The 23,752-nt window shown below is 49.8% G+C and overlaps 2 protein-coding genes across 7 annotated transcripts; one reads left to right on the top strand and one right to left on the bottom strand.

Moving 5' to 3' along the window:
* Nucleotides 1-6,274: 6,274 nt before the first annotated feature.
* EVA1B (eva-1 homolog B) lies at nucleotides 6,275-7,823 on the top strand. 2 transcript variants are annotated; one of them, XM_007538760.3, is made up of 3 exons: nucleotides 6,275-6,413; nucleotides 6,674-6,867; nucleotides 7,106-7,823. In XM_007538760.3, exons 2-3 carry the CDS (start codon nucleotides 6,801-6,803, stop codon nucleotides 7,534-7,536), a joined length of 498 nt encoding a protein of 165 aa, XP_007538822.1. In that variant the 5' UTR covers nucleotides 6,275-6,413; nucleotides 6,674-6,800; the 3' UTR covers nucleotides 7,537-7,823. The 2 variants fall into 2 exon arrangements, with proteins under 2 accessions (XP_007538822.1, XP_060061871.1); XM_060205888.1 differs by having other exon boundaries at nucleotides 6,279-6,413; nucleotides 6,640-6,867.
* A 718-nt stretch (nucleotides 7,824-8,541) lies between these two features.
* Nucleotides 8,542-23,744, bottom strand: SH3D21 (SH3 domain containing 21). Of its 5 annotated transcripts, none has more exons than XM_016195090.2 (16): nucleotides 23,637-23,744; nucleotides 23,343-23,500; nucleotides 23,197-23,260; nucleotides 22,841-22,959; nucleotides 22,535-22,625; nucleotides 22,296-22,351; nucleotides 22,160-22,205; nucleotides 21,774-21,874; nucleotides 21,563-21,649; nucleotides 20,935-20,977; nucleotides 10,320-10,419; nucleotides 10,135-10,187; nucleotides 9,933-10,027; nucleotides 8,962-9,824; nucleotides 8,806-8,869; nucleotides 8,542-8,734 (listed from the first exon to the last, which is right to left on the bottom strand). In XM_016195090.2, exons 1-16 carry the CDS (start codon nucleotides 23,638-23,640, stop codon nucleotides 8,663-8,665), a joined length of 2,016 nt encoding a protein of 671 aa, XP_016050576.1. In that variant the 5' UTR covers nucleotides 23,641-23,744; the 3' UTR covers nucleotides 8,542-8,662. The 5 variants fall into 5 exon arrangements, with proteins under 5 accessions (XP_016050576.1, XP_060061867.1, XP_060061870.1 ...); XM_060205884.1 differs by having other exon boundaries at nucleotides 23,424-23,500; XM_060205887.1 differs by lacking the exons at nucleotides 22,535-22,625; nucleotides 23,637-23,744 and having other exon boundaries at nucleotides 23,424-23,472.
* Between the last annotated feature and the right edge of the window lie 8 nt (nucleotides 23,745-23,752).

Below are 23,752 nucleotides of genomic sequence, written 5' to 3'. Positions count from 1 at the left end.
CCTCCAAACACACTTTACACACCAGCCCAGATACTGGCTTGCAGAAAAATCTCTGTGCAGAAAACTGCACAGCCTGGAAAAGCAGGGAAGTAACATGTATGCTCAAGAGCTTATGGGCCACACATACGCAGGCAGGCAGGCAGGCAGGCAGGCAGGCATGTAGATCAGGGACAAAGAATGTGCTACACAAACTGACCACACCCCCTCTCAATGCACAGGGTGCGTCACACAAGGCCAGCTGCGGCACAAAACAACATTACATGGGCTATAAGCATCTGCCGTGCTGGTGTAACAATGGAAAGCTCCAGCATCACAACAGTGATAGGATTATGTTTATTTATTTAATTAATTAAGTACACCAGAGCACTGCTCAGCTCTGGCTTATGGTGGTGCAGGGGATTGAACCTGGGACTTTGGGGCCTCAGGCATGAAAGTCTCTTTGCCTAACATTTATGCTATCTACTCCTGCCTTATTTATTTATTTCCAGAACACTTCTCAGCTCTGGTGTATGGTGGTGCAGGGGATTAAGCCTGGAACCTTGGATCCTGATATGAAAGCAGTTTTTCATAACCACTATGCTCTCTCCTGGACCATGCCCAGATATTTAATGGATGTATCCAATTAATCAAAAGTGAAACTGGATTCCCTCTACAAGCTTTCCTTGGGTATTCAGGCCAGATCAAGCAAGTAACTTACATTCCTCTTCCTTTCACATCCACATCCAAGGCAGGAAGTCCTGTCAGCACTCCCTTTAGAACACTGCCTGATGAGTCCTGTCCCACACCCCTTTCACTGGCCTTCCCTTCTGTCCAAGCCCTGGCCCTAGTCATGAATGACCACCAGCTTGCATGTTGCTTTCCCTGCTTCCATTCTTTTTTTTTTTAATTTTTAAAAATATTTATTTCTTTTTGTTGCCCTTGCTGTTTTATTGTTTTTGATGCCGTCGTTGTTGTATAGGACAGAGAGAAATGGAGACAGGAGGAGAAAACTAAAAGGGGGAGAGAAAGATAGACACTTGCAGACCTGCTTCACCACCTGTGAAGTGACTCCCCTGCAGGTGGGGAGCTGGGGCTTGAACCAGGATCCTTAAGCCAGTCCTTGCGCTTTGTGCCACATGCACTTAACCCGCTTTGCTACTGCCCAACTCCCTCTGCTTCCATTCTTATCCCACTATTTCCCATATTGGGATCCCACAGGGATGCCTCCAAAAGGCATCATCATGGAACTCTCCTGATGATGAAGTCTTCAGAAACTTCCCACCAGGTTTACAAAAAAAAAAATCTCAGGGGTCAGGCATGGAACACCTGGTCAGAACACACAGTACAGGGGCCAGGTAGTGGCGCACCTGGTTAAGTACACATGTTACAGTGCACAAAAAGACCCAGGTTCAAGCCCCTGGTCCCCACCTGCAGGGGGCAGGCTTCACAAGTGGTGACGCAGGGCTGCAGGTCTCTCTCTCCTCTCTATCTCCTCCTTCCATCTCAATTTCTGCCTGTCTCTATCCAATAAATAAATAAAATTTTAAAGAACACATAGTACAAAATGCAAGGACCCATGTTTGAGCCCCCAGCTCCCCACCTGCAGTGGGGTCGCTTCACAAGCAGTTAAGCAGGTCTGCAGGTGTCTATCCCTCTATCTTCCCTCCCCTCTCAATTTCTCTGTGTCCTACCCAATAAAATGAAAAAAAAAACAAAAAAACTCAAGTGATCTCAAGGAGGTGGAATAGTAGATAAAGCATTTAACTCTCAAGCACGATGTCCGGAGTTCAATTCCCAGCAGAACATCTGCCAGATTGATATATGGTTCTCTCTCTCATCTCAGCACTGTTCAGCTCTGGTTTGGAATGGTGCAAGGGTTTGACTCTGGGACCTTGGAGCCTCAGGCATAAAAGTCATTTGTATAACCACTATTCTATCTCCACTGCCTAAAGCTATCCTGTCTTTCCTCTCTCACTCTAACTGACAACATTGGCTCAGAGCCATGAAGACCTGAGGACAACAAAATAGTTGACTAGGACTCAGGCAGACAGGAGAGTGATAACTAAAGAATGAAGAATTTTTTAAAAGATATATTACTTCTTAATATTCTCCTTATTCTTCTCTAAGATTTTATTTATTTAGGGGTAAGTGATTGAGTGCATATCTATACATATGTATATATATATTTAACATTTTATTTATTTATTCATGAGAAATGATAGGAGAGAAAGAACCAGACATCACTCTGGTACATGTGCTGCCGGGGACTGAACTCAGGACCTCACACTTGAGAGTCCAATGCCCTACCCAGTGCGCCACTTCCTGGACCACTGAATGCACATATTACAGTGCTCAAGGACCCAGGTTTGAGCCCCAGTTCCACCTGCAGGGGGAAAGCTTTGCGAATGGTGAAACGGGGCTGCAAGTGTCTCTCTGGCTCTCTCCCTCTCTACCACACCCTTCCCTCTTGATTTCTGGCTATCTCTATCCAATAAAGATAATACAAAAATTTTAAAATATTTTTTAAAGGATTTATTTTATTAATGAGAAAGATAGGAGGAGAGAAAGAGCCAGACATCACTCTGGTACATGTGCTGCCAGGGATTGAACTTGGGACCTCATGCTTAAGAGTCCAATGCTCTATGCATTGCGCCACCTCCTGTACTACTAAAGATATCTTTTTAAAAAAATTTTTATTTATTATGTATTCCCCCCCTTTTGTTGCCCTTGTTTATCGTCGTTGTTGTTATTGCTACCGTTGTTGTTGGATAGGACAGAGAGAAATGGAGAGAGGCAGGGAAGACAAAGGGGGAGAGAAAGAGAGACACCTGCAGACCTGCTTCACCGCCTGTGAAGGGAGCCCCTGCAGGTGGGGAGCCGGGGGCTCAAACAGGGATCCTTATGCAGGTCCTTGCGCTTTGCGCCACGTGCGCTTAACCCGCTGCACCACCGCCTGGCTCCATTCTTCTTCTTCTCCTTCTCCTTCTTCTTTTAAGAACTCTAGTCCATATTTCTTTTTATTTTATTATCTCTATTTATTTATTTGATAGAGACAGCCAGAAATTGATGGGGGGGAGAAACAGGATAAGAGACAACTGCACCCCTGCTTCACCATGTGAAGCTTCCTTCCCACAGGTGGGGACTGGGGGCTTGAACTCAGGTCCTTCAGCATTGTAACATGTGTGCTCAACCCGGTATGCCACCACCCGGCCCCTAAGGTATATTTTTTATTCAGAAGAGAAAGAAAAAAAGAGAACTGGAGCAACACTCTGGCACACGAAAAGCCAGGACTCTAATTCTAGGATCTCATGCTTCCAAGTCCAACGCACTGGTCCCTGCAATACCACCCAGGCTACTATGGGATTTCTTTCTTTTTTTTTTTTTAGTATTTTATTTATTTATTTATTCCCTTTTGTTGCCCTTGTTTTTTATTGTTGTTGTAGTTATTATTGTTGTTGATGTCGTCATTGTTGTTGGATAGGACAGAGAGAAATGGAGAGGAGGGGAAGACAGAGAGGGGGAGAGAAAGACACCTGCAGACCTGCTTCACCGCCTGTGAAGCGACTCCCCTGCAGGTGGGGAGCCGGGGGCTTGAACCGGGATTCTCATGCCGGTTCTTGTGCTTCGAGACACCTGTGCTTAACCTGCTGTGCTACCGCCCAACTCCCCTGATTTCTTTTTTGAAGTAATGAACATATTCTAAAGTTGAGGTGATGGCTGGCATATTTTTGAATGTAATAAAAACCAATGAATTGCAAGCTTAACTGGATGACTGGTTTTGATCATCTCAAGCATACCTCCATATATCACTAAAACAAGATATAGACCATTTCCATCACCCAGAGTTCCACTGTGTTTATTTTCAGTCAATCCCCTACTTCCTCAGTACCTCTCCTCCATCTCTAATCTCTCCCCACCCCCCAGTTAGGCTAGGACTTTTTGACTTCTATTTCAAACAAACAAAAAAAAACTCAAGCCTCAAGGTGGAGGAGACAGCATAAGGGTCATGAAAAAAGATATACATATTTTTTTTTAACCAGAGCATTTATCAGCTTTGGCTTATGATTTTCATGCCTGAAGCACTGAGGTCCACTAAGGTTCAACTGCTCTGGTAAAAATAAAAAATAAAATTATTTTTTAAAAGTTTAGGATGGGGAGTCGGGCGGTAGCACAGCAGTTAAGCGCACGCAGCACAAAGCGCAAGAACTGGCGTAAGGATCCCAGTTCAAGCCCCTGGCTCCCCACCTGCAGGGGAGTCGCTTCACAGGAGGTGAAGCAAGTCTGCAGGTGTCTTTCTCTTCCCCTCTCTGACTTCTCCTCCTCTCTCCATTTCTTTCTGTCTTATCCAACAACATTGACATCAATATCAACAACAATAACTACAACAATAAAACAAGGGCAGCAAAAGGGAATAAATAAATATTTTTTTAAAAGATTAGGATGGGTGGTGGCACGCCTGGTTGGGTGCACATGTTACAGTGTACAAGGACCCAGGTTCAAGCCCCCAGTCCCCACCTGTAGTAGGAAAGCTTTGCAAGAGGTGAAGCAGGGCTGCAGGTGTCTCTGTCTCTCCCTCTCTATCACCCCCTTCCCTCTCAATTTCTAGCTGTCTCTATCCAATAAATAAATAAATAAAGATAAAAAATGAAAAAAAAAACAAAAAACCTCAAGCTCCTCTGCAGTCCCTATTGTATTTTGTTCCGGGGGGAGTCATGGCCCAAGCTCACCTTTGCCTCAGGTCTGTTACCCTTTTTCTCATCCCTATCACACATACTCCCCTCTTCTGTATCCAGGTCTCATCTTGGACGTCACCATCTGACGGTCACCCACACACAGCAATGGTCTCTATCTCTTTACCCTATTCCAACACTTGCCACTGGAGATCATGTTCTTCACATACTGTCTCTTCAGCTCTGCAGTCAGTTCCAGAACAAAGATTTGTGACTGTTCTCTTAGTGGCCAAAATAGCTCCTTGGATAGTGCGCTACTTTGTCATGCATGTGACCCAGGTTGAAGCCCAACCTCCACAGCACTGTCTGTGCTGAGCTCTTTCACTTGTTATTATATACCTAAAAGAAAAGAAAAAAAGGAAGGTTGAAGCCACATTACTAGAAAAGACTAAGCATTCCTGCTCAGAAGCTACTGACCAGTGGCTGTACAGATTTACACACATACTCACCCCCACAAAAATGCTCAAGCGGATACTGCATGAAAATAAACCAGCAAGTGTACAATCTAGACAGAAATACCTCGACATGTACTCTCAAAGTAGACTAAACAGTCACAAAGATACTCGGGAGTCCTTTTCCAGTACCTATGGGAGTCAGTCCCAGTTCTTTCCCTGTCTAGATCTGCCCTCTTCTTGAACCCAGTGTCAGGACTGGGAGTAGGGGGTCTCCAGCCCCGACAGAAGTGGGGGGGTTGCATTGGCCCAGAGGCCTCAGGCAGCGCCTTCAGCTATGTCTGCAATTTCCTCTCCCCCTTCCTTCCCTCCTCCTCTCTAAGGCTCCTGCCAAGAAGGCCTCCCCCTCACCCCAGCCCCAGCCCAGGAAGGGGGGCCCAGAAGCGGGGGCTTGAAGTCTGGGCAGAATGAGGACCTGGGCAGCACACACTGATCATACTAGGCACTGCTTGCACCAGCGCCAGCCCAGGTGGAAATGTACGCTCATACAATGGTTTATCTGGAGAAAACTCTCTCTGTGTCCTGAGCACTGTTGCAGAAGAGCATAAGGGCCAGCGGAGGCCCCAGGCTGGGTTCTGCAAGGCTGGGTTAGGTCTGGCTCAAAGCCTGAGTCCAACACTCATTAACTCTGCGTGACCAGAGCTCTGGACCCCAGGAGGCGACTGTGGATGGAGGGCAGGCGAAAAGGTGTAGAGAAGTTTCAGTATCAAAGCACAGCGGGTTCATATCTTCACCTTTCGGTAAAGGTGTTCAATTTCTCCATGACTCAATTTACTTACCAGCCTAGTGAGGATAACGGTACCTACTTTATAGTGTCGTTAGGATTAAATGAAAGAATATTGCAAAGGCTTTGGCCTGTGGCCTGGCACTTAGGCAGAAGCCCGTTATTATTATTGTTGTTAGTAGTAGTCTGGGGGCGGGTCCCTGCGTCAGGCCTCCCCCGCAGTTTCCTGTGGAGCTGACGCCCCACCAGCTAGGCTCCCCCTCCTCCAAGTGGCTCGCAGCTCCTCTCCTCTTCCTCTCCCCGCCTCCGCCCCGCCCCACCCCTCCTCTTTCCTCGGAGGAAACTTTCCGCCGGCTGGTCCATCGGCCCGTGTCCGGCCAGCGCTGCCGTGGCCTGGGAGCCGAGCTGGGCGGGCGGGGCTGGCCGGGACCGGACGGAGCGGGAGCGGCGGGGCCCCGGGTGCCTGCGGCTGCCCGGACGGACACTGGACGCGCCAGGGCCCGGCGGTGGAGCAGCTGGGAACCGACTGTGAGTGACCGGGGCCTCCGCGCTGGGGGTCCCCGCGGGGCGAGGGAGGGGAGAGGGGGTGGGAGCTCGCGTCTCTCCATTCTGCTCCCCGGCCGGCGCAGCCTGGCAGCCTGGCCTCCTTCGGGCACCCCAAGGGGTGAAGGTGGAAACGGAGACTTCTGCGGACTCCAACCGACTCCGGGTTGGCGGGACGTCCGAGGCCAAGGGAAGGGTCCTCCTCCTCCAGGTCTGCAGCGAAGTTAGGGATCTGCTCTCTCCAGGCTGGAGCCGGGGGTTGCTCTTCCAGGGACAGAAGCTGCCCGGAGCAGGAAGCTGGGTCTCACTGGGATCTGACCTCGGTGACCTCGCAGACTGAGCGGGGGCGCAGCCCCCACCCCCTAGAGCAGCATGGATGCCCCCCACAGAGACATGGAGCTGCTCAGCAACAGCCTGGCGGCCTTCGCACACATCCGCGGTGAGGGCCGGCCTAGGGTGAACCCCTCTCCCGCCCACTCCCCGTCCTTGTCCCAGCACTCCCTCCCCCTTCTTGCCCCTGCACCCCACTCCCACCCTCCACTAACCCACTTTGAGAGGGTTCCTAATGCCCTCTGAGGAGGAGGCACTGCCCCTCCCCCAGAGCATGTAGTCATATCGAGATGGAGGGACGCCCACCTTCTGGGGTTCCTCCATGACGTGCCCCCTCTTTCCCCCAGCGAACCCCGAAAGCTTTGGGCTCTACTTCGTGCTGGGTGTTTGCTTTGGCCTCCTGCTCACTCTGTGCCTGCTGGTCATCAGCATCTCCTGCGCCCCGCGCCTGCGCCCCCGGGGCCCTGCCCCGCTCCGCGACCCCCGCAGCAGCACCCTGGAGCCCGAGGATGACGACGAGGACGAGGAGGACACGGTGACCCGCCTAGGCCCCGACGACACGCTGGCGGGCCCCGAGCTGCCCACGGAGCCCGACGGGCCCCTGAGCGTCAATGTCTTCACATCGGCCGAGGAGCTGGAGCGGGCGCAGCGGCTGGAGGAGCGGGAGCGCATCCTGCGGGAGATCTGGCGCACCGGGCAGCCGGACCTGCTGGGCACTGGCACCCTGGGGCCCAGCCCCGCCACCACAGGCACCTTGGGCCGCGTGCATTACTACTGACCGGCCCCTCGCACCGCCTGCAAGGCGCGCTGCTCTGCTTGCTGGACGTGCACTTGAGCTCGGCGCTGCCCCAGGACCTTCGGACTGCCCCTGCCCACGGTGCTATAGAAGTCCAGCCCCCAGTGGCCCCGGGTGCTAATGGGCATGGATCCTTACTCTCTGGAAAGGACCCTTCTCCAGTCCAACCTGGAGACCTTGGGGGAGGGGGAAAATGATTCAGAGCCCCCTACCCTTTCTGGAGGAACCGTTAAGAGGTGACGTGACCAATGAAAGCTACATTGCCAGTGGCTCAGTCTCCCTCTTTTACCATCCTTTCCCAAGAGCCCCTTCCCCCAAGGTTCTTGCCAAGTCGAGGGGCCCCGGGGCTGAGACCCAATTCAAGTCTTGTCCCTGGGCCACCCGCTTCCAGCTGCTCACCTGAGGACATGCAGTCATATCGTACTCACCAGTCTCACTCCTACACCTTCCCCACAAGCTGGCTCTCCGCTAGGCACAGCCCCTGCGGATGCCCTGGGTGCGCGCGTCATAGCAGCCATGCACACATGCACGAGGTCTCCCGACCCTGACCTTGACGCCAAGGAGCTTCCAGTCCCGGTGTAACCCTGTGTCCCAGGGCGGGACTGTGGAGTGCGTGCCTGCTTAGAGGTGCCTTCCCCGAGACCTTCTGGGCGGGCAGTGAGGTGTCACCTGGGAAGGGTCGGAGCTCCGGAGCAGCCCCCCACCCCCGGGCCCGCAGCAGGACTCGGGAATCCCGCCCAGCCGGCAGAACTCGACCTGCCCCACCGCTGCCCGCCATTCCTCCAGTGCTGGGCCGGCGTCTGCAGGAGCCCTCCCCCACCCCCATCCGGTGGCTAAAAATAGCCGCGCACAGGCCTTGGGAACGGTAATAGGAGCCACATGTTGGCCAGATGTGGCCCAGAGAGACCGCCAGGAATGCGGAGCGCGCCTGCCCTCGCCCCTGCCCTGCGGTGCAGGCCCGGCCCCGCACGAACCAGGCAGGCACCCTGCGTTCACCGCACTTTACTTTCCGGTGTTTCCCCCAAGCTGTTTGCAAAAGATGTAGGTGGCCGGGGCCAGGCACCCCCTCCCCCAGCCGGTCCCTCCTCCGTCCCTCCCGGGCCCGCCCTCAGGACGGATGCGTTTGCGTCTGCACAGAGCTGCGTGCGCTGGGCTCCCGGTTCTCCCGCCGCAAGTGAACCTGAAGGGAACAAGGTGTCAGGGGAGGCCTGGCTCTGCCCCTGCCCCGCCTGCCGGGCCGCGCCCACCCACCTCCAGTCTCTGCCGCTGCTTCCTCTCGTTCTTCAGTTCCTCCCAGATTTGGTTGAGTTTCTTCCTGAGGAGACCGAGAGAGGGTTACGGCCCGCAAGTTTAGCCTCTCCCCCACCCTCTGCTTCTCACATCCCTCCCTGCTCTACCACCACTTACTCCAGCTGCACCCCCATCTGCTCCAACGACCTCTTTAAAGACTCGACCTCGTCTTGAAGTGTTAAGTGTCTATCACTTTCATTGTTTGCACTGTCCGTGGGATTTTGAAGGGTGGGTCCCTCCTGCGGGTTTGGAGTCCCCGTGGTCTTGACAGGATGTTCCTGAGCCGGAGTTGTCTTGTGGAGGGCTGCCTCCTCATTCGGGGGCACCTCTTCCTGGAGGAGGGAGCCCACTTCCAAGGTAGTTTCACCCGTGGCAGGTGCTTCCTGCAGAAAGGCTGGAACCTCTCCTTGGGGGTGGGCGTCCCCACTGGCAGGCATGGGCTCTGGCTGGGGTGGGGAGACGTCCCTCTCACTCGAATGTTTCGCCATTAAGAGGGGGGGCTCCTCTAACCTGGGGACCTCCTTGTGGGATTGCGCCTCACTGGTCACAAGTAGCTTCTTGCCCTTTGCCAGGGCCTCCTCTGGAGAGAAATGATGCAGCTTGGAGTTGTCTTGAATGGAGAGCTCCTCAGGGAGCTCTTGTTCCACAGCCAAGTTTTTTTGGGTAGGGCCCAGAGTTGAGTACAGGGCTTCATCTTCAGGTAGGACTTCTGGGGTCGGGGTCTCATCCACAGAAAAATCCCTATCTGGGATGGGGACCTCATCCTCCAGAGTCAGGGTCTCCTCTAGGACAGGAACTGCTTCTGGGGCAGGGGTTTTGTCCTGCAGAGCCAGTGCCTCCTCTGGGCTGGGGACCTTATCTGGAGTCAGGGTTTTCAGTGGAGTGAGGGTCTTGAGGACAGGAGTCTTCTCTGGGATAGGGGTCTTGTCCACGGTCTTATTCAGAGGCAGGGTCTTTATTAGGTTGCTGTGCTTTTTTTCCTGTGGTGATGCAGGCAAGATCTCAGCTGGGGACTGGTTTCCCTTGATGTGTGTGTGTGTGTGTGTGTGTGTCCCGGGACCCACACTGCCCAGCTTCCCTTCCCTCACCGGACTGGCTGAAGAGTACTGCCGGGAAGCCTGGACTTTGGATCTCTTCCTGCCAGGGTGGCCTGGATTCCCGCTGAGAAAGTTGCTACTGGAGCCTGTGAGACCAGAACTTGAGGGGTCCGGGTCTATAGAGACACTGAGTATCTCCCCATTCCTCCCTGCCCCAGTCTTTGCCCCACAGGAAGGAGGCAGTGAGACTTACCAGGGTCTCGGGAGGGGCGCTTCAAATAGTCTCCAGTGGGTGTCCGAAATGGCCTGGAACACACCCCAATCAGACCCAGGGTGAGTGAGTGAGTGTGTGTGTGTGCACGTGTGTGTATTGGGGGTGGGGGGCAGGCATGGCATTTCCTTTGTGCCTTCTCTGGCCCACCCCACCCTGCTCCTTACTTGACTTTGCTAGGCCCACTGGGTGCTGTCACCAGCTTCTTGACAGCAGGGAGGGTAGTTTTGGGCATTATCTTTTTCAGTTTGGTTTCCTTAATAAGAGCTGAGAGGAAAAACCAGAGTGTGGCACTTATTCACCCACCCAACAGCCACTGACCTTGTCCCAGTCCTGTGCATAGGGGAACAGGGACAGGACACTTGACTTTATAACCTAGAGTCTTTGGGTAAACTGATCACTCTTTACCACATGGGCATAGAGAACTGTGGGAGCACTCTGGTAGTTGTCAGGGAAGACTTTGTGGTGGAGATGGCCCCTTATCTGGCCAGATTTTTTTTTCCTCCAGGGTTATTGCTGGGGCTCAGTGTTTGCACGAATCCACTGCTCCTGGAGGCCATATTTCCTATTTTGTTGCCCTTATTATTATTGTTGTCACTGATGTTGTTGTTGTTGGGTAGGACAACAATTGAGAAAGGAGAGGAGACAAAGAGGGGGAGAGAAAGACACCTATTTCACTGCTTGTGAAGTGACCCACCTGCAAGTGGGGAGCTGGGGGCTCGAATCGGGATCCTTACACCAGTCCTTGTGCTTTGCACAACCTGTGCTTAACCTGCTGCGCTACCACCTGACCCCCTCTGGGCAGTTTTTATTCCTGCACTTTTTTCTTTCTCTCTTCCTTCCTTTCTTTTTTCTTTCTTCCCTCCTTCCTTCATTTCATTAAAAGTTTTTTTTATCTTTATTTATTGGATAGAGACAGTCAGAAATCAAGAGGGAAGGGAGGGATAGAGAGGGTGAGAGAGAGAGAGAGACACCTGCAGCCCTGCTTCACAACTTGTGAAGCTTTCCTCCTGCCTCGAACCTGGGTCCTTGCACATTGTAACATGTGCGGTAAACCAGGTGCAACACCACCCAGCCCCAACTCATTTTATTTAAAAAACATTTTATTATTATTATTTATTTTCCCTTTTGTTTCCCTTGTTTTATTGTTGTTGTAGTTATTATCGTTGTTGCTATTGATGTCGTCGTTATTAGATAGGACACAGAGAAATGGAGAGAAGAGGGGAAGACGGGGGGTGGGGGGGTGGGGGAGGAGATAGACATCTACAGATCTGCTTCACTGTCTGTGAAGCGACTCCCCTGCAGGTGGGGAGCGGGAGCTCAAACCGGGATCCTTACACTGGTCCTTGTGCTTCGCGCCACGTGCACTTAACCCGATGTGCTACCGCCCAGCTCCCTCTTCCTTCATTTCTTTCTTTCTTTCCTCCTTCTCTCCGTCCTTTACTACTTCCTTTCTAGATTTATGTATGAGAGATAACCAGAGCATCACTCTGGCACATGTGATGCCAGGGATCAAATTCAGGACTTAATACTCTTATTACCTCAAGAGCTGCAATTCATGCATTTCTAAGTGACCCTCTGCTTCCTGGACCATGGCAATAATCTTTCCCCTTTTAATCTATCCTCCTTGGACTTGTTAGTCTACTTTATTTCACTTACTTCCTAAGTCATTTGGTGAGGTCACCAATAAACCTACAGCTCCTACATTTTCTTTTTCTTTTTTAAAGTATTTTTTTAAATATTTATTTTATTTATTTATTCTTTTGTTGCCCTTGTTGTTTTTTATTGTTGTAGTTATTATTGTTGTTGTCGTTGTTGGATAGGACAGAGAAATGGAGAGAGGGAGGGGAAGACAGAGAGAAGGAGAGAAAGATAGACACCTGCAGACCTGCTTCACCGCTTGTGAAGCGACTCCCCTGCAGGTGGGGAGCCGGGGTTCGAACCGGGATCCTTATGCCAGTCCTTGTGCTTTGCGCCACCTGCGCTTAACCCACTGTGCTAAGCCCGACTCCCTAGTTCATTTTCATCTTTCATCCCTTCCTCTTCCTTTACTGCCTCTTAGTATTTCTACTTGAAGAGAGCCAACTGACATCACACACTAACACAGGCAAAGCTTTTTCTCCTTGTCCCCAAATACTCAAATCATCCCTTTCTCACTACTCTGTCTTACCCATTTGGCTCAGATGAGCTGTCTCTGGTCCCTTTTATTCCCTTGTGCTGCCTATCCATACTATCACTGAACCCTGTTTGCCTTACTTTCAAAACATGTCCTGAGGGGCCAGACAGTGGCAAGCCCAGTTGAAGACACGTTATCATGCACAAAGACCCAGGTTCAAATCCCCAGTCCCAACACTTGGGGAAGAAGCTTCATAAATGGTGAACTACGGGAGTCGGGCAGTAGCGCAGCGAGTTAAGCGCATATGATGCAAAGTGCAAGGACCAGCGTAAGGATCCTGGTTCAAGCCCCCGGCTTCCTACCTGCAAGGGAGTTGCTTCACAGGCGGTGAAGCAGGTCTGCAGGTGTCTATCTTTCTCTCCCCCTCTCTGTCTTCCCCTTCTCTCTCCATTTCTCTCTGTCCTATCCAACAAGGATGACATCAATAATTACAACAAGGGCAACAAAAGGGAATAAGTAAATAAAATTTTTTTTTAAATGGTGAACTAGTTGCTACAAATCTCTCTCTCAATCTCCCCATGCCTCTCAATTTTTCTCTGTCCTATTAAAAAAAATAACAAACCACTAGGAGTGGTGGATTTGTCATGCAAGGTTATCACCCAACACCAGTGATAACCTTGCTGGCAATTAAAAACCAAAACACAGGGAATCGGGCGGTAGCACAGCGGGTTAAGCGCAGGTGGTGCAAAGCACAAGGGCCGGCTTAAGGATCCCAGGTTCGAGCCCCTGGCTCCCCCCCCACCTGCAGGGGTGTCGCTTCACAGGTGGTGAAGCAGGTCTGCAGGTGTCTTATCTTTCTCTCCCCCTCTGTCTTCCCCTCCTCTCTCCATTTCTCTCTCTCCTATCCAACAACGATGACATCAATGACAACAACAGTAATAACTACAACAACAATAAAATAAAAAAAGGGCAACAAGAGGGAAAATAAATATTAAAAAAAAACAAAAATCAAAACACCCCTGGTCCCCACCTGCAGGGGCAAAGCTTCACAAATGGCTCCCGTCTCTCTCCCTTTTTATCTCCCCCTCCTTTCTCAATTTCTGTCTGTCCCTATCCAATAATAAATAAATAAATACCATTTAAAAGGAGAGTAGGGCAGTAGCGCAGCAGGTTAAGCGCAGGTGGCGCAAAGCACAAGGACCGACCTAAGGATCCAGGTTCAAGCCCCCAGTTCCCCACCTGTAAGGGAGTCGCTTCACAGGCGGTGAAGCAGGTCTGCAGGTGTCTATCTTTCTCTCCCCCTCTCTATCTTCCCTTCCTCTCTTCATTTCTCTCTGTCCTATCCAACAACATCAATCATAACTATAACAATAAAACAACAAGGGCAACAAAAGGGAATAAATAATAAATACATTTTTAAAATACCATAAAAAAATACTGGGGGCTCGGCAGTAGTGCACTGGGTTAAGTGCACATGGTGTGAGGCGCCAGGATCAGCACAAGAATCCCAGTTCCAGCCCCACCCCCTCCGTGGGTGGGGAGGGTGGTGTCCGGAGTCTTGCAGTGAAGCAGGTCTGCTTTCTCTCCCCCTCTTTTTTTGATTTCTCTCTGTCCTATCCAACAATAACAACAATAAGGACAACAAAATGGCAAAAATGGCCTCCAGGAGCCGTGGTTTTATAGTGTAGGCACCAAGCCCCATCGATAACCCTGGAAGGGGGAAAAAAAAAAGTGGGGTAATGGTTATGAAAATAGACTCTCATGCCTGAGGTTCCAAAGTCCCAGGTTCCACCACTACAGAGCAGAGCAATGCTCTAGTTTAAAAAAAAAAGGGGGGGGAGTAGGGCGGTAGTGCAGCGGGTTAAGCACATGTGGCGCAAAGTGAAGGACCAAAGCAAGGACCAGTGTAAGGATCCAGTTCGAGTCCCAGCTCCCCACCCGCAGGGGAGTTGCTTCACATGTGGTGAAGCAAGTCTGCAGGTGTCTATCTTTCTCTCTCCCTCTTTGTCTTCCCCTCCTCTCTCCATTTCTCTCCAACAACAACATCAATAATAACAACAATAATAATAACTACAACAATAAAACAAGGGCAACAAAAGGGAATAACAATAATAATAAAAGTCCTGAATTCAAAGGCTCAATACCACCTCTATCACCTGATAAACATCCTAGTCATCTCCTGGACTGTCCTCACCTCACTCAGGGCTTTGGCTGCACTCACCCTGTCTGTAGTGTGCTCTTGCTATAGTAGCCAGAGTGAGCTCATGTTCTATCCAGGGAAGCAGACATAAACGAAATGAGCAGGATATGGAGCATGTCAGAGTTAGTTATGTGTTAGAGAGGAAAAATAAGCAGGATGCTGTACAATTGTTAGTAGGGCGGTCAGAGAAAGTTCCACTGATTTACTGAGAAGGTAGCATCAACATGAACACTCAGGCAGGAACATCTATGTCATGTCTGTGGACAGGACACATGACTAGCCACTCTGATATATCCCTACATGTTGGCATTTAGTCAGGCACACTGTCACAACAGAAGTATGCACACAGGGCAAAAGCATGGCTCCTTATAGCCAGACATTAGGTTTTGAACTCCCACTCTATTACTTGCCAGTTGTATGAGAACATAGAGAGGAAACTAACATCTCTGTACCCCTCCACTGCCGTATCCTTTATTTTGTTTTTTGGCAGGCTGCCTTCACTGAGACCCTCAGAGAGTGAGGGAGAGAAGCTTTGGTGTCACAGCACTTTCCATGTGGTGCAGGGGCATGCATCCCAGCCCAGGAGCTATACTCTGCAGCCCACCCCATTCTTTAAACCTGGTTTAAAATAGTATATAACTGGGGGCTGGGTGGTAGCACAGTGGGTTAAGTGCAGATGGTGCAAAGTGCAAGGGCTGGTGTAAGGATCTCAGTTCAAGCCCCCAGCTCCCCACCTGCAGGCAGGTCTGCAGGTGTCTTATCTCTCCTCCTGTCTGTTTTCCCCTCCTCTCTTGATTTCTCTCTGTCCTATCCAATAACAACAGCTATGACAACAATAACAACTACAACAAGTGCAACAAAGGCAACAAAATTGCAAAAGCCTCCAGGAGCAGGGGATTCATGGTGCAGGCACCAAGCCCCAACAATAACCCTGGAGGGAAAAAAAAATTTTAAATAGTATATAGCCTGTAGCGCTCCAATAAAATTTGAGTGATTAAGTCACATGAGTTGTTTAGAAAAATGGATGCACAGACAACCAGGGACACCTGGTTTTACTGGACTTTCTATATATTTTTTTAATTTTAATTTTTTTATCTTTATTTTTATTGGATAGAGATGGCCAGAAATCGAGAGGAATGGGGAGATAGGGAGAGAGAGAGACACCTGCAGCCCTGCTTCACCACTCATGAAGCTTTCCCTCTGCAGGTGGGGACTGGGGGCTCAAACCTGTAACATGTGCACTCAACCAGGTGCACCACCACCCAGCTCCTCTTTTTAAAAGATATTTATTGATTTAACTTGATGGGGCAGAGAGCAGTAAGAGAAAGTAGATAGGGAGAGAGAGAGGGAGGGAGAGAGAGAGGGGAGGGAGGGAGAGAGAAAGTGGGAGGGAGAGAAAGAGAGATGCACTTGGAGCACTGTTTCACCGCTCGTGAATCTTGCCCCCTGCAGGTGGGAACTGGGTGTTGAACCTGGGGTCCTTGTACCCAGTAATGTGTGCTAATGTGCTCAACTGTATGTACCACCATCCAGTCCACTTAGTGTATTTCATGGATATTACACTTGTTATAAGTTGAAGGTGTGGCAACCCTGTGTTGAATGAGTCTATTTCCAGCTTCCTGTGCTGACTCCTTGTCTCTATGTCACATTTAATTAAGGTGTGTGCATTGCTCTTCAAGACATAATGCTGCTGAACACTTAACAGATGACATGAGAGCATAAATGGAGCTTATGTGTGAACGAGAAAACAACAGGAAGTTGTCTCACTTTATTGCAATGTTCAGATTATTGTGGTAGTCTGGAACCAAACTCATGATGCTGAGGTGTGCCTGCAGTCAAACCTCAATAAAAATTAAATTGGGTTGTGGCGGAAGGTAGATAGCATAATTGTTATGCAAAAATTAAACTGGGGGCCAGGAAGTGGTGCACCCAGTTGATCACATACAATACCAAGTGGAAGGATGAGGGTTCAAACTCAAAATCATCTCCCACCTGTAGGGGAGATGATTCATAAGTAGTGAAGCAGATGTGCAGGTGTGTCTCTTTCTTTATGTCTCCCCCTCTCAATTTATTTCTGTTCTATCAAATAAAGCAGGAAAAAAAAGGGGGGTTGCTGCCAGTAACAGTGGAGTTGTAGGGCCCACACCTCACCACAGCAATAACCCTGGTGGCAATTAATTTTTTTTTTTTCACCAGAGCACTGCTCAGCTCTGACTTATGGTGGCACAGGTGTGTCTCTCTGTCTCTCTACCTATCTCCTCCTCCCCTCTCAATTTCTGTCTCTATCCAATAATAAACAAAAATATTAAAAAATATATTTTCCCCTTTTGTTGCCCTTGTTGTTTTATTGTTGTAGTTATGATTGATGATGTTGTTGGATAGGACAGAGAGAAATGGAGAGAGGAGGGGAAGACAGAGAGGGGGAGAGAAAGACAGACACCTGCAGACCTACTTCAGCACTTGTGAAGAGACCCCCCACACATTGCAGGTGGGGAGCCGGGTGCTCGAACCCGGATCCTTACGCTAGTCCTTGAGCTTTGCACCATGTGCGCTTAACCCGCTGCATGACCGCCCAGCCCCTAAAAATATATATTTTTAAAGACCAAAGGATGATCTCATCCTTCAGTTAGTGTCCAAGTGACCAGGGCAAAGAAAAGGCAGGAATGGGAGGAGTGGGTTGAGTGTACATATTACCATGCACAAAGACCCCCAGTTCAAGTCCCCGGTCCTCTACCTGCAAGGAGGAAGCTTCACAAGTGGTAATGCTGTGCTGCAAGAATCTCTCTCTCTCCCTTTGTATCTCCTTTCTCAGTGTCACACACACACACACACACACACACACACACGCACGCACGCACGCGTGCGCATTTGTTTATGTATATATAGTGGAAAGTTATATTTAGAATTAGGCAGCTGGACTCAGTTTATCAATTTCTTTCTTTTCTTTCAAAAAATTAAAAATAAAGAAAAGGAAGGGTGTGTGGTCTAGGTAGCGGTGCAATATATAAATGCTGGACTCTCAAGCCTGAGATCTGAACTCAATCCCTGGCATCATACATGCTGTAGTGATGCTCTGGTTACCCCGTCATATATAAATATGCTTTAAGACATGCTTAGAGCAGAGATAGCTCATCTGATAGAGCACATGCCTTGGTGATGAGGCCTTGGGGGGGGGGAATGTCAAATCCTTGCCCCATCAAGCAGCTGTAAAGCTGAATCAAAATGACAAAATTATTACAGTGCTCTGAAAATTTACTACAGATATCAAATAATTTTTTTTAACCACCTCTGGTTTATGATGGTGTGGGGGATTGAACCTGGGACTTTGGAGCCTCAGGCATAAGAGTCTCTTTGCATAACCATTATGCTATCTACTCTCCACCTGACAGCAAATAATTTAAGAAGTGTTTATACTCTGTGATTTTCTCTTCTCTAGGGCAGCTTCCACCTCTGCCCACTCACAACCCCACCAGCTTGGTCCTTGTAGACATTCTGTAGGGTAGGCAGGGCAGGTTAAAAAATTAAGATGTGGGGTCGTTCAGTAGCACAAGCGGTTAAGCGCAGGTGGCACAAAGCACAAGGACTGGCTTAAGGATCCCAGGTTCGAGCCCCCGGCTCCCCACCTGCAGGGGAGTCGTTTCACAGGCGGTGAAGCAGGTCTGCAGGTGTCTAGTTTTCTCTCCCCCTCTCGATCTTCCCCTCCTCTCTCCATTTCTCTCTTTCCTATCTAACAATGACGACATCAATAACTACAACAACAATAATATAACTACAACAATAAAACAACAAGAGCAACAAAAGGGAAAATAGATTAATTAAAAAAAATCACTAGTGTGAAGTACAAGGATCAGTGGAAGGATTCTGTCTTCTCCCCCTCTCTCAATTTCTCTCTGTTCTATGCAACAATAACAGCAACAACAACAACAATGGAAAAAATATGGCCTCCAGGAGCAGTAGAGTAGTGCAGGCACTGAACCCCAGCAATAATCCTGGAGGCAAAAACAAAAAACAAAACAAAAACAAACAAACAAAAAATCAAGATGAGGGCCCAGCTGGCAAACTGCCCACTAGAGCATCCAGATTCAAGCCCCAGGCCACCACATGGGAGAATGTGCAGCGGCAGCAGTAGTGGAGTGGTTCTCTCTGTCTCTCAAATTTAAGGTTTTATTTTATTTTTATTTATTTATTTATTCCCTTTTGTTGCCCTTGTTATTGATGTTGTCGTTGTTGGATAGGACAGAGAGAAATAGAGAGAGGAGGGGGAGACAGAGAGGGGGAGAGAAAGATAAGACACCTGCAGACCTGCTTCACCACCTGTGAAGCGACACCCCTGCAGGTGGGGAGCTGGGGGCTCGAACCGTGATCCTTCCGCGGGTCCTTGCACTTTGTGCCACCTGCGCTTAACTTGCTGGGCTACTGCCTGACTCCCTAAGGTTTTATTTTATTTATTTCTTCTTTCCTTTTTTCTTATGTATTTTGATAGGACAGGGAGAATTTGAGAAGGGGGGAAAGGGAGACTGAAAGCCACCTGCAGACCTGCTTCAGCAGTCATGAAACTTCTCTCCTGCAGGTGGGGAGTGGGGCCTTGAACCTGGGGACTTGCGAATGGTAATGTGTGAGCTCAACCAGGTGTGCCACATGTAGCCCCTCTGAAATTTTATTTTAATTTATTTTTTATCAGTTTACTGGGGGGGGGAAGTAATTTGCAAGACATTTGCAGTCACATGTATAGTTTCTTTTTCTTTTAAAATTTTTTACTATTTTTATTTATTTATTGGATAGAGACAGCCAGAAATCAAGTGGGAAGGGGGAGGCAGAGAGGGAGAGACAAGAAATACCTGCAGTTCTGCTTCACCACTCACAAAGCTCTCTCCCTGCAGGTGGGGATTGGGGGCTCAAACCTGGGTTCTTGCACACTACAACCAGGTGCGCCACCACCCAGTCCTTTTATTATTTTTATTTTTTATTATTTTTATTGTAACGTGTGCTCAACCAGGTGCGCCACTACCCAGTCCTTTTCTTATTTTTATTTTTTATTATCTTTATTGTAACGTGTGCTCAACCAGGTGCGCCACCACCCAGTCCCTTTTTTTATTTTTATTTTTTATTATCTTTATTGTAACGTGTGCTCAACCAGGTGCGCCACCATGTGGCCCCACATGTATAGTTTCCTATTTCCCCAGGATAGGTGTCCACCACTCTATTTAAGGTTTAACCTTGGATTTGGCATTGGTTTCATATAAATGACAAAAAAGAAAACACCATAAGCAACCAAAGAGGAAAAAGATAAATAGGACTTTATAACAATTTAAACTTTCTATGGCCCAGGAGGTGGCATAATGACGAGTGTTGGACTTAGGATCATTAGGTCCTGAGTTTGATCCTGAGTATTGTATGCACCAGAGTGATACTCTGGTTCTCTTCTCTCTCCCTCATGTTAATAAATAAATCTTTTTTTTTGCCTCCAGTGTTATGGCTGGGGCTCGTGCCTACACTATGAATTCACTGCTCCTGGAAGCTATTTTTCCCATTTTGTTGCCCTTGCTGTTGTTATTGCTACTGTTGCCATTGCTGTTGTTGTTGTTGGATAGGATAGAGAAACTGAGAGGAGGGGAAGACAGAGAGGGGGAGAGAAAGATAGACACCTGCAGACCTGCTGCACCGCTTGTGAATTGACCCCCCACTCCCTGCAGGTGGGGAGCTGGGCAGTTGAACCTGGATCTTTACAATGTTTTTTTTTAAATATATATTTATTTATTCCCTTTTGTTGTCCTTATTACTATTTTATTGTTGTAGTCATGGTTGGATAGGACAGAGAGAAATGGAGAGAGGAGGGAAGAGGAGAGGAAGAGAAAGATACCTGCAGACCTGCTTCACCGCCTGTGAAGCAACTCCTCTGTAGGTGGGGAGCCAGGGGCTCGAACTGGGATCCTTATACTGGTCCTTGCACTTTGCCACCACGTGTACTTAACCTGCTGCTCTACCGCCGGACTCCTTACAATGGGTTTTTAAAATTTTAATGAGAAAGCTATTCATTCATAGAGAAAGACCAGAGCACTGCTAGGTTCTAACTTATGCAATGTTGGGGGCTGAACCTAGAACCTAGGAGCCTCAGGCAGGAAAATCTTTGGCATAACCATTTTGCTGTCTTCCCAGCCAAAATATTTTTTAAGTCATTCACTGATATAGAAGAATGAATATACATATGGTTTCACAAACAGAGAAATCAGTCCCTACATGTCATAAAATGAAATCTAAGTACATTGATAACCACAGCCTAAAGACACAAGCAGAAACATGGACATTTTAGCATGTAAACTTAACACAATCCCAAATATCACAAGCATTTCCACTAGGTCCTTAACTCCTCGGGGAGTTAATGGTGCGGTGCCCAAGGGAGTGTACTGGCTTTGAGGGATTTGGGTGAAGAGAGAAGCTCCCACTCCCAGACTTCCCAGGAACCCACCTGAGTCTCGAGGCGCTACTGTCCGTGGGGTCAGCTTTTTGACCTAAGTGGAAAAGAATTATTGAATTTTGGGCTGGGGAGACAGCATAGTGGTTATGGAAATGACTTTCATGCTTGAGGCTGAAGTCCTAGATTCAATCCCCAGTACCACTACATGACAGAGCTGAGCAGTGCTCTGGTCTTTCTCTCTCTGTATTGCTCTCCTTGAAAATTATAGATACACACAGATGAATTCTGATTCAGAGCACCCACATTTCATGTCTAGGTCTACTCTCATTTCTTTTTATTTATTTTTCTATCTATTTCCCCTTTTGGTGCACTTTTTAAAAATTGTTGTTATTGATGCCATCATTGTTAGATAGGATAGAGAGAAATGGAGAGAGGAGAGGAAGACAAAGAGGGGGAGAGAAAGATAGACACCTGCAGACCTGCTTCACCACTTGTGAGGTGACCCCCCTACAGGTGGGGAGCTAGGGGCTCGAACCGGGATCCTTCAGGTCCTTGCACTTTGGGCCATGTGCACTTAACCTGCTGCTGCACTACCGCTGGACTCCCCACTCTCATTTCAATGTGACCTTCCAGCTACGACCCACAGAGTAGCCCCTTACTTGTGCAGCTCTGTACTTACAGGGGGTGGTGGGAGCACAAAGTTGTCTGGGAAAACTCCTCTTCTGCCTTGAGACTCCCCTTCCCACCAGCCCTTATCCTCTGTGATCTGAGAGAAAAACAGGTAGACGTGTGTGTGTGTGTGTGTGTGTGTGTGTGTGATGCATACCCCCCACATTCCTTCCCTCCTACATTCCAGCCCTTCTCCTAACTCCCAGCCACTGCCCTCATACCTTTCTCAGTACTTTGACCACATCCCCCCTTCTCAGCGCCAACTCATCTGGGGCCTCAGGCTGGTAGTCAAACAGGACCCTGTAGATCTCAGGGTGGGAGACTAAGGGGAGATCAGAGTACTGAGGCTAAGCCACTCTCCTCAAATTTCCTCCTCCATCAGCCTAGGTGGGTCCCCAAGTCACTCTTGGGTTGGGGTGATAGACTGTGGGTGTTTATTATTAAGTTTTAATGCATATATGTAGCATGTTAGGCGTGTGTGAATTTTTATGTTCAAAAATAAGTAGACACACATCCCCGCAAACACATAAAGAACTATTCACTGATATATGGCAGTGACTCTTCACAGGGAAAGAATCCCAAGTGACCCTTTTGCCTGGGAGCTTACCTGTCTGCAGGTAGTCTGGAGGGCTGTCATAGGTCATGCTGCTCAGCTAATGGGGGGAGGGGGAGGGAGGCACAAGCTGAGCCTCCAGCCCCCTGAGAAGAACTCACCACCTCTGTGCCCACCCCAGCCAGTTTACCTTGGAGGGCCGCTCCAGACCTGGCACAACTGAAGGCATGTCTGAGTTGCCAAGGCCTGGTAGAGGATAGTGAGGTTAGGAGAGGTGGGTTGGGGTGGCACTCATTCACAATTTCCATGGGAGAGATGAAAGGGGTGAGGATGTGTAGGCAACAGACAGACTCAGGTCACTGGGGGGAATCACAGAAGACTGCAGAATCTGATCACAGGGGGCTTCACAGGGATGGATCCAGGTCTCACTTGGGGGCCCACTGTGCAGCAACTCCACAAAGTTGGATGGGATGGCTCCCAGCTGCCCATTCTTCTTCCCCAGCCACCAGCCGTCCTCAATCTGGGGAGGAGGGGAGGACGCAGGGGCATCTGGTTCTGCTCCAAGGGACACTAGGAATCTCACACCCTTGGTTCTGTCCCATTTCTACCTAGTGACGACTCCTCCTCCCTCACTTTCCCTGCTCTGCTCCCATCGCCATTCCCCCCTACCCAAACTCTCACTTTATCCCCCTGCTCTCTATCGCTTCCCACAGTTCTGTCACCTCATCCTCTCACCTCCTTTATCATTTCCACAATCTCCCCAGCTTGCAGCCTCAGCTCGTCTGGCTGCTCCGGGCTGTAGTTGAAGTTCACTTTGCACCATCTCTTAGGACCCCTAGATTTACTGAGGTCACCTAGGTGGGACGAGATTGAGGTGACTAGAGTCAGGTGTCCCAGTCTGGAAGCCTGGGTGAGGAGCGGGCCGCTAGCGCTCTTCTCCACACCTCCAGACCCCGCCTTGGGGCGGAGCATTGTGCGCAGGAGCCAATCACAGACCGCAGAGTAGCCCGCGCCCCGCCCAGAGCCCCGCCCTCCCAACGAGCCGAGGCCGGGACTGCGCTGTCTCCGAGCGCCTTTCGGCTGGCACTCACCTGTGCGGCGCGCAAAGCGCGGTCTGGGCACCTCCCCCGCACAACGCAGACTCTTCGGGATTTTCTGGGAACCAAGGCACGGGAGTGGGGCTTTCAGCATCGGGGCTATGCGAGCTAAGACCCTCGGATCTTGGGCTTGGCCTCACCTGCACCAGGTGCTCGGGGAAGAGCCCACACTGGCCCCCCAGCTCTCCGCGTAGCCAGCCTCGGGCCGGCCCGTTGCACACCTGCCGGACCACGTCCCCGGGCGCCACACTCAGCTCGTCGTCCTTCTGCGCGTGGTATCCAGTTAGGACGAGCACCTCTGCAAGCAGAGGACCGGACGGGGCGCGGCTCAGAAGGGCTGGGAGCCCGCCAGGTCCGTGTAGAGGACGGTGGCAAAGCCGGCTGGTGGCTCTTACTGCTGCCCAGAGGGGCCACCCCAAACCCTTTGCACCTACCCATAGCTTGTGGGGTGCGGCCTCCAGAACCGGGGGGAAAGGATAGTGCTGTCCCGCTGGCAGTCCAGTACTGGACCGGAATAGGGTGAGACGAGTTGGTGAGGCAATGGAGGCGG

The sequence above is a fragment of the Erinaceus europaeus genome, chromosome 13 (genome assembly GCF_950295315.1).
Source record: "Erinaceus europaeus chromosome 13, mEriEur2.1, whole genome shotgun sequence".
NCBI classification, from domain to species: domain Eukaryota; kingdom Metazoa; phylum Chordata; class Mammalia; order Eulipotyphla; family Erinaceidae; genus Erinaceus; species Erinaceus europaeus.
Note: the sequence above shows the minus strand (reverse complement) of the source record. Positions and strands in the feature narration are given on the sequence as shown.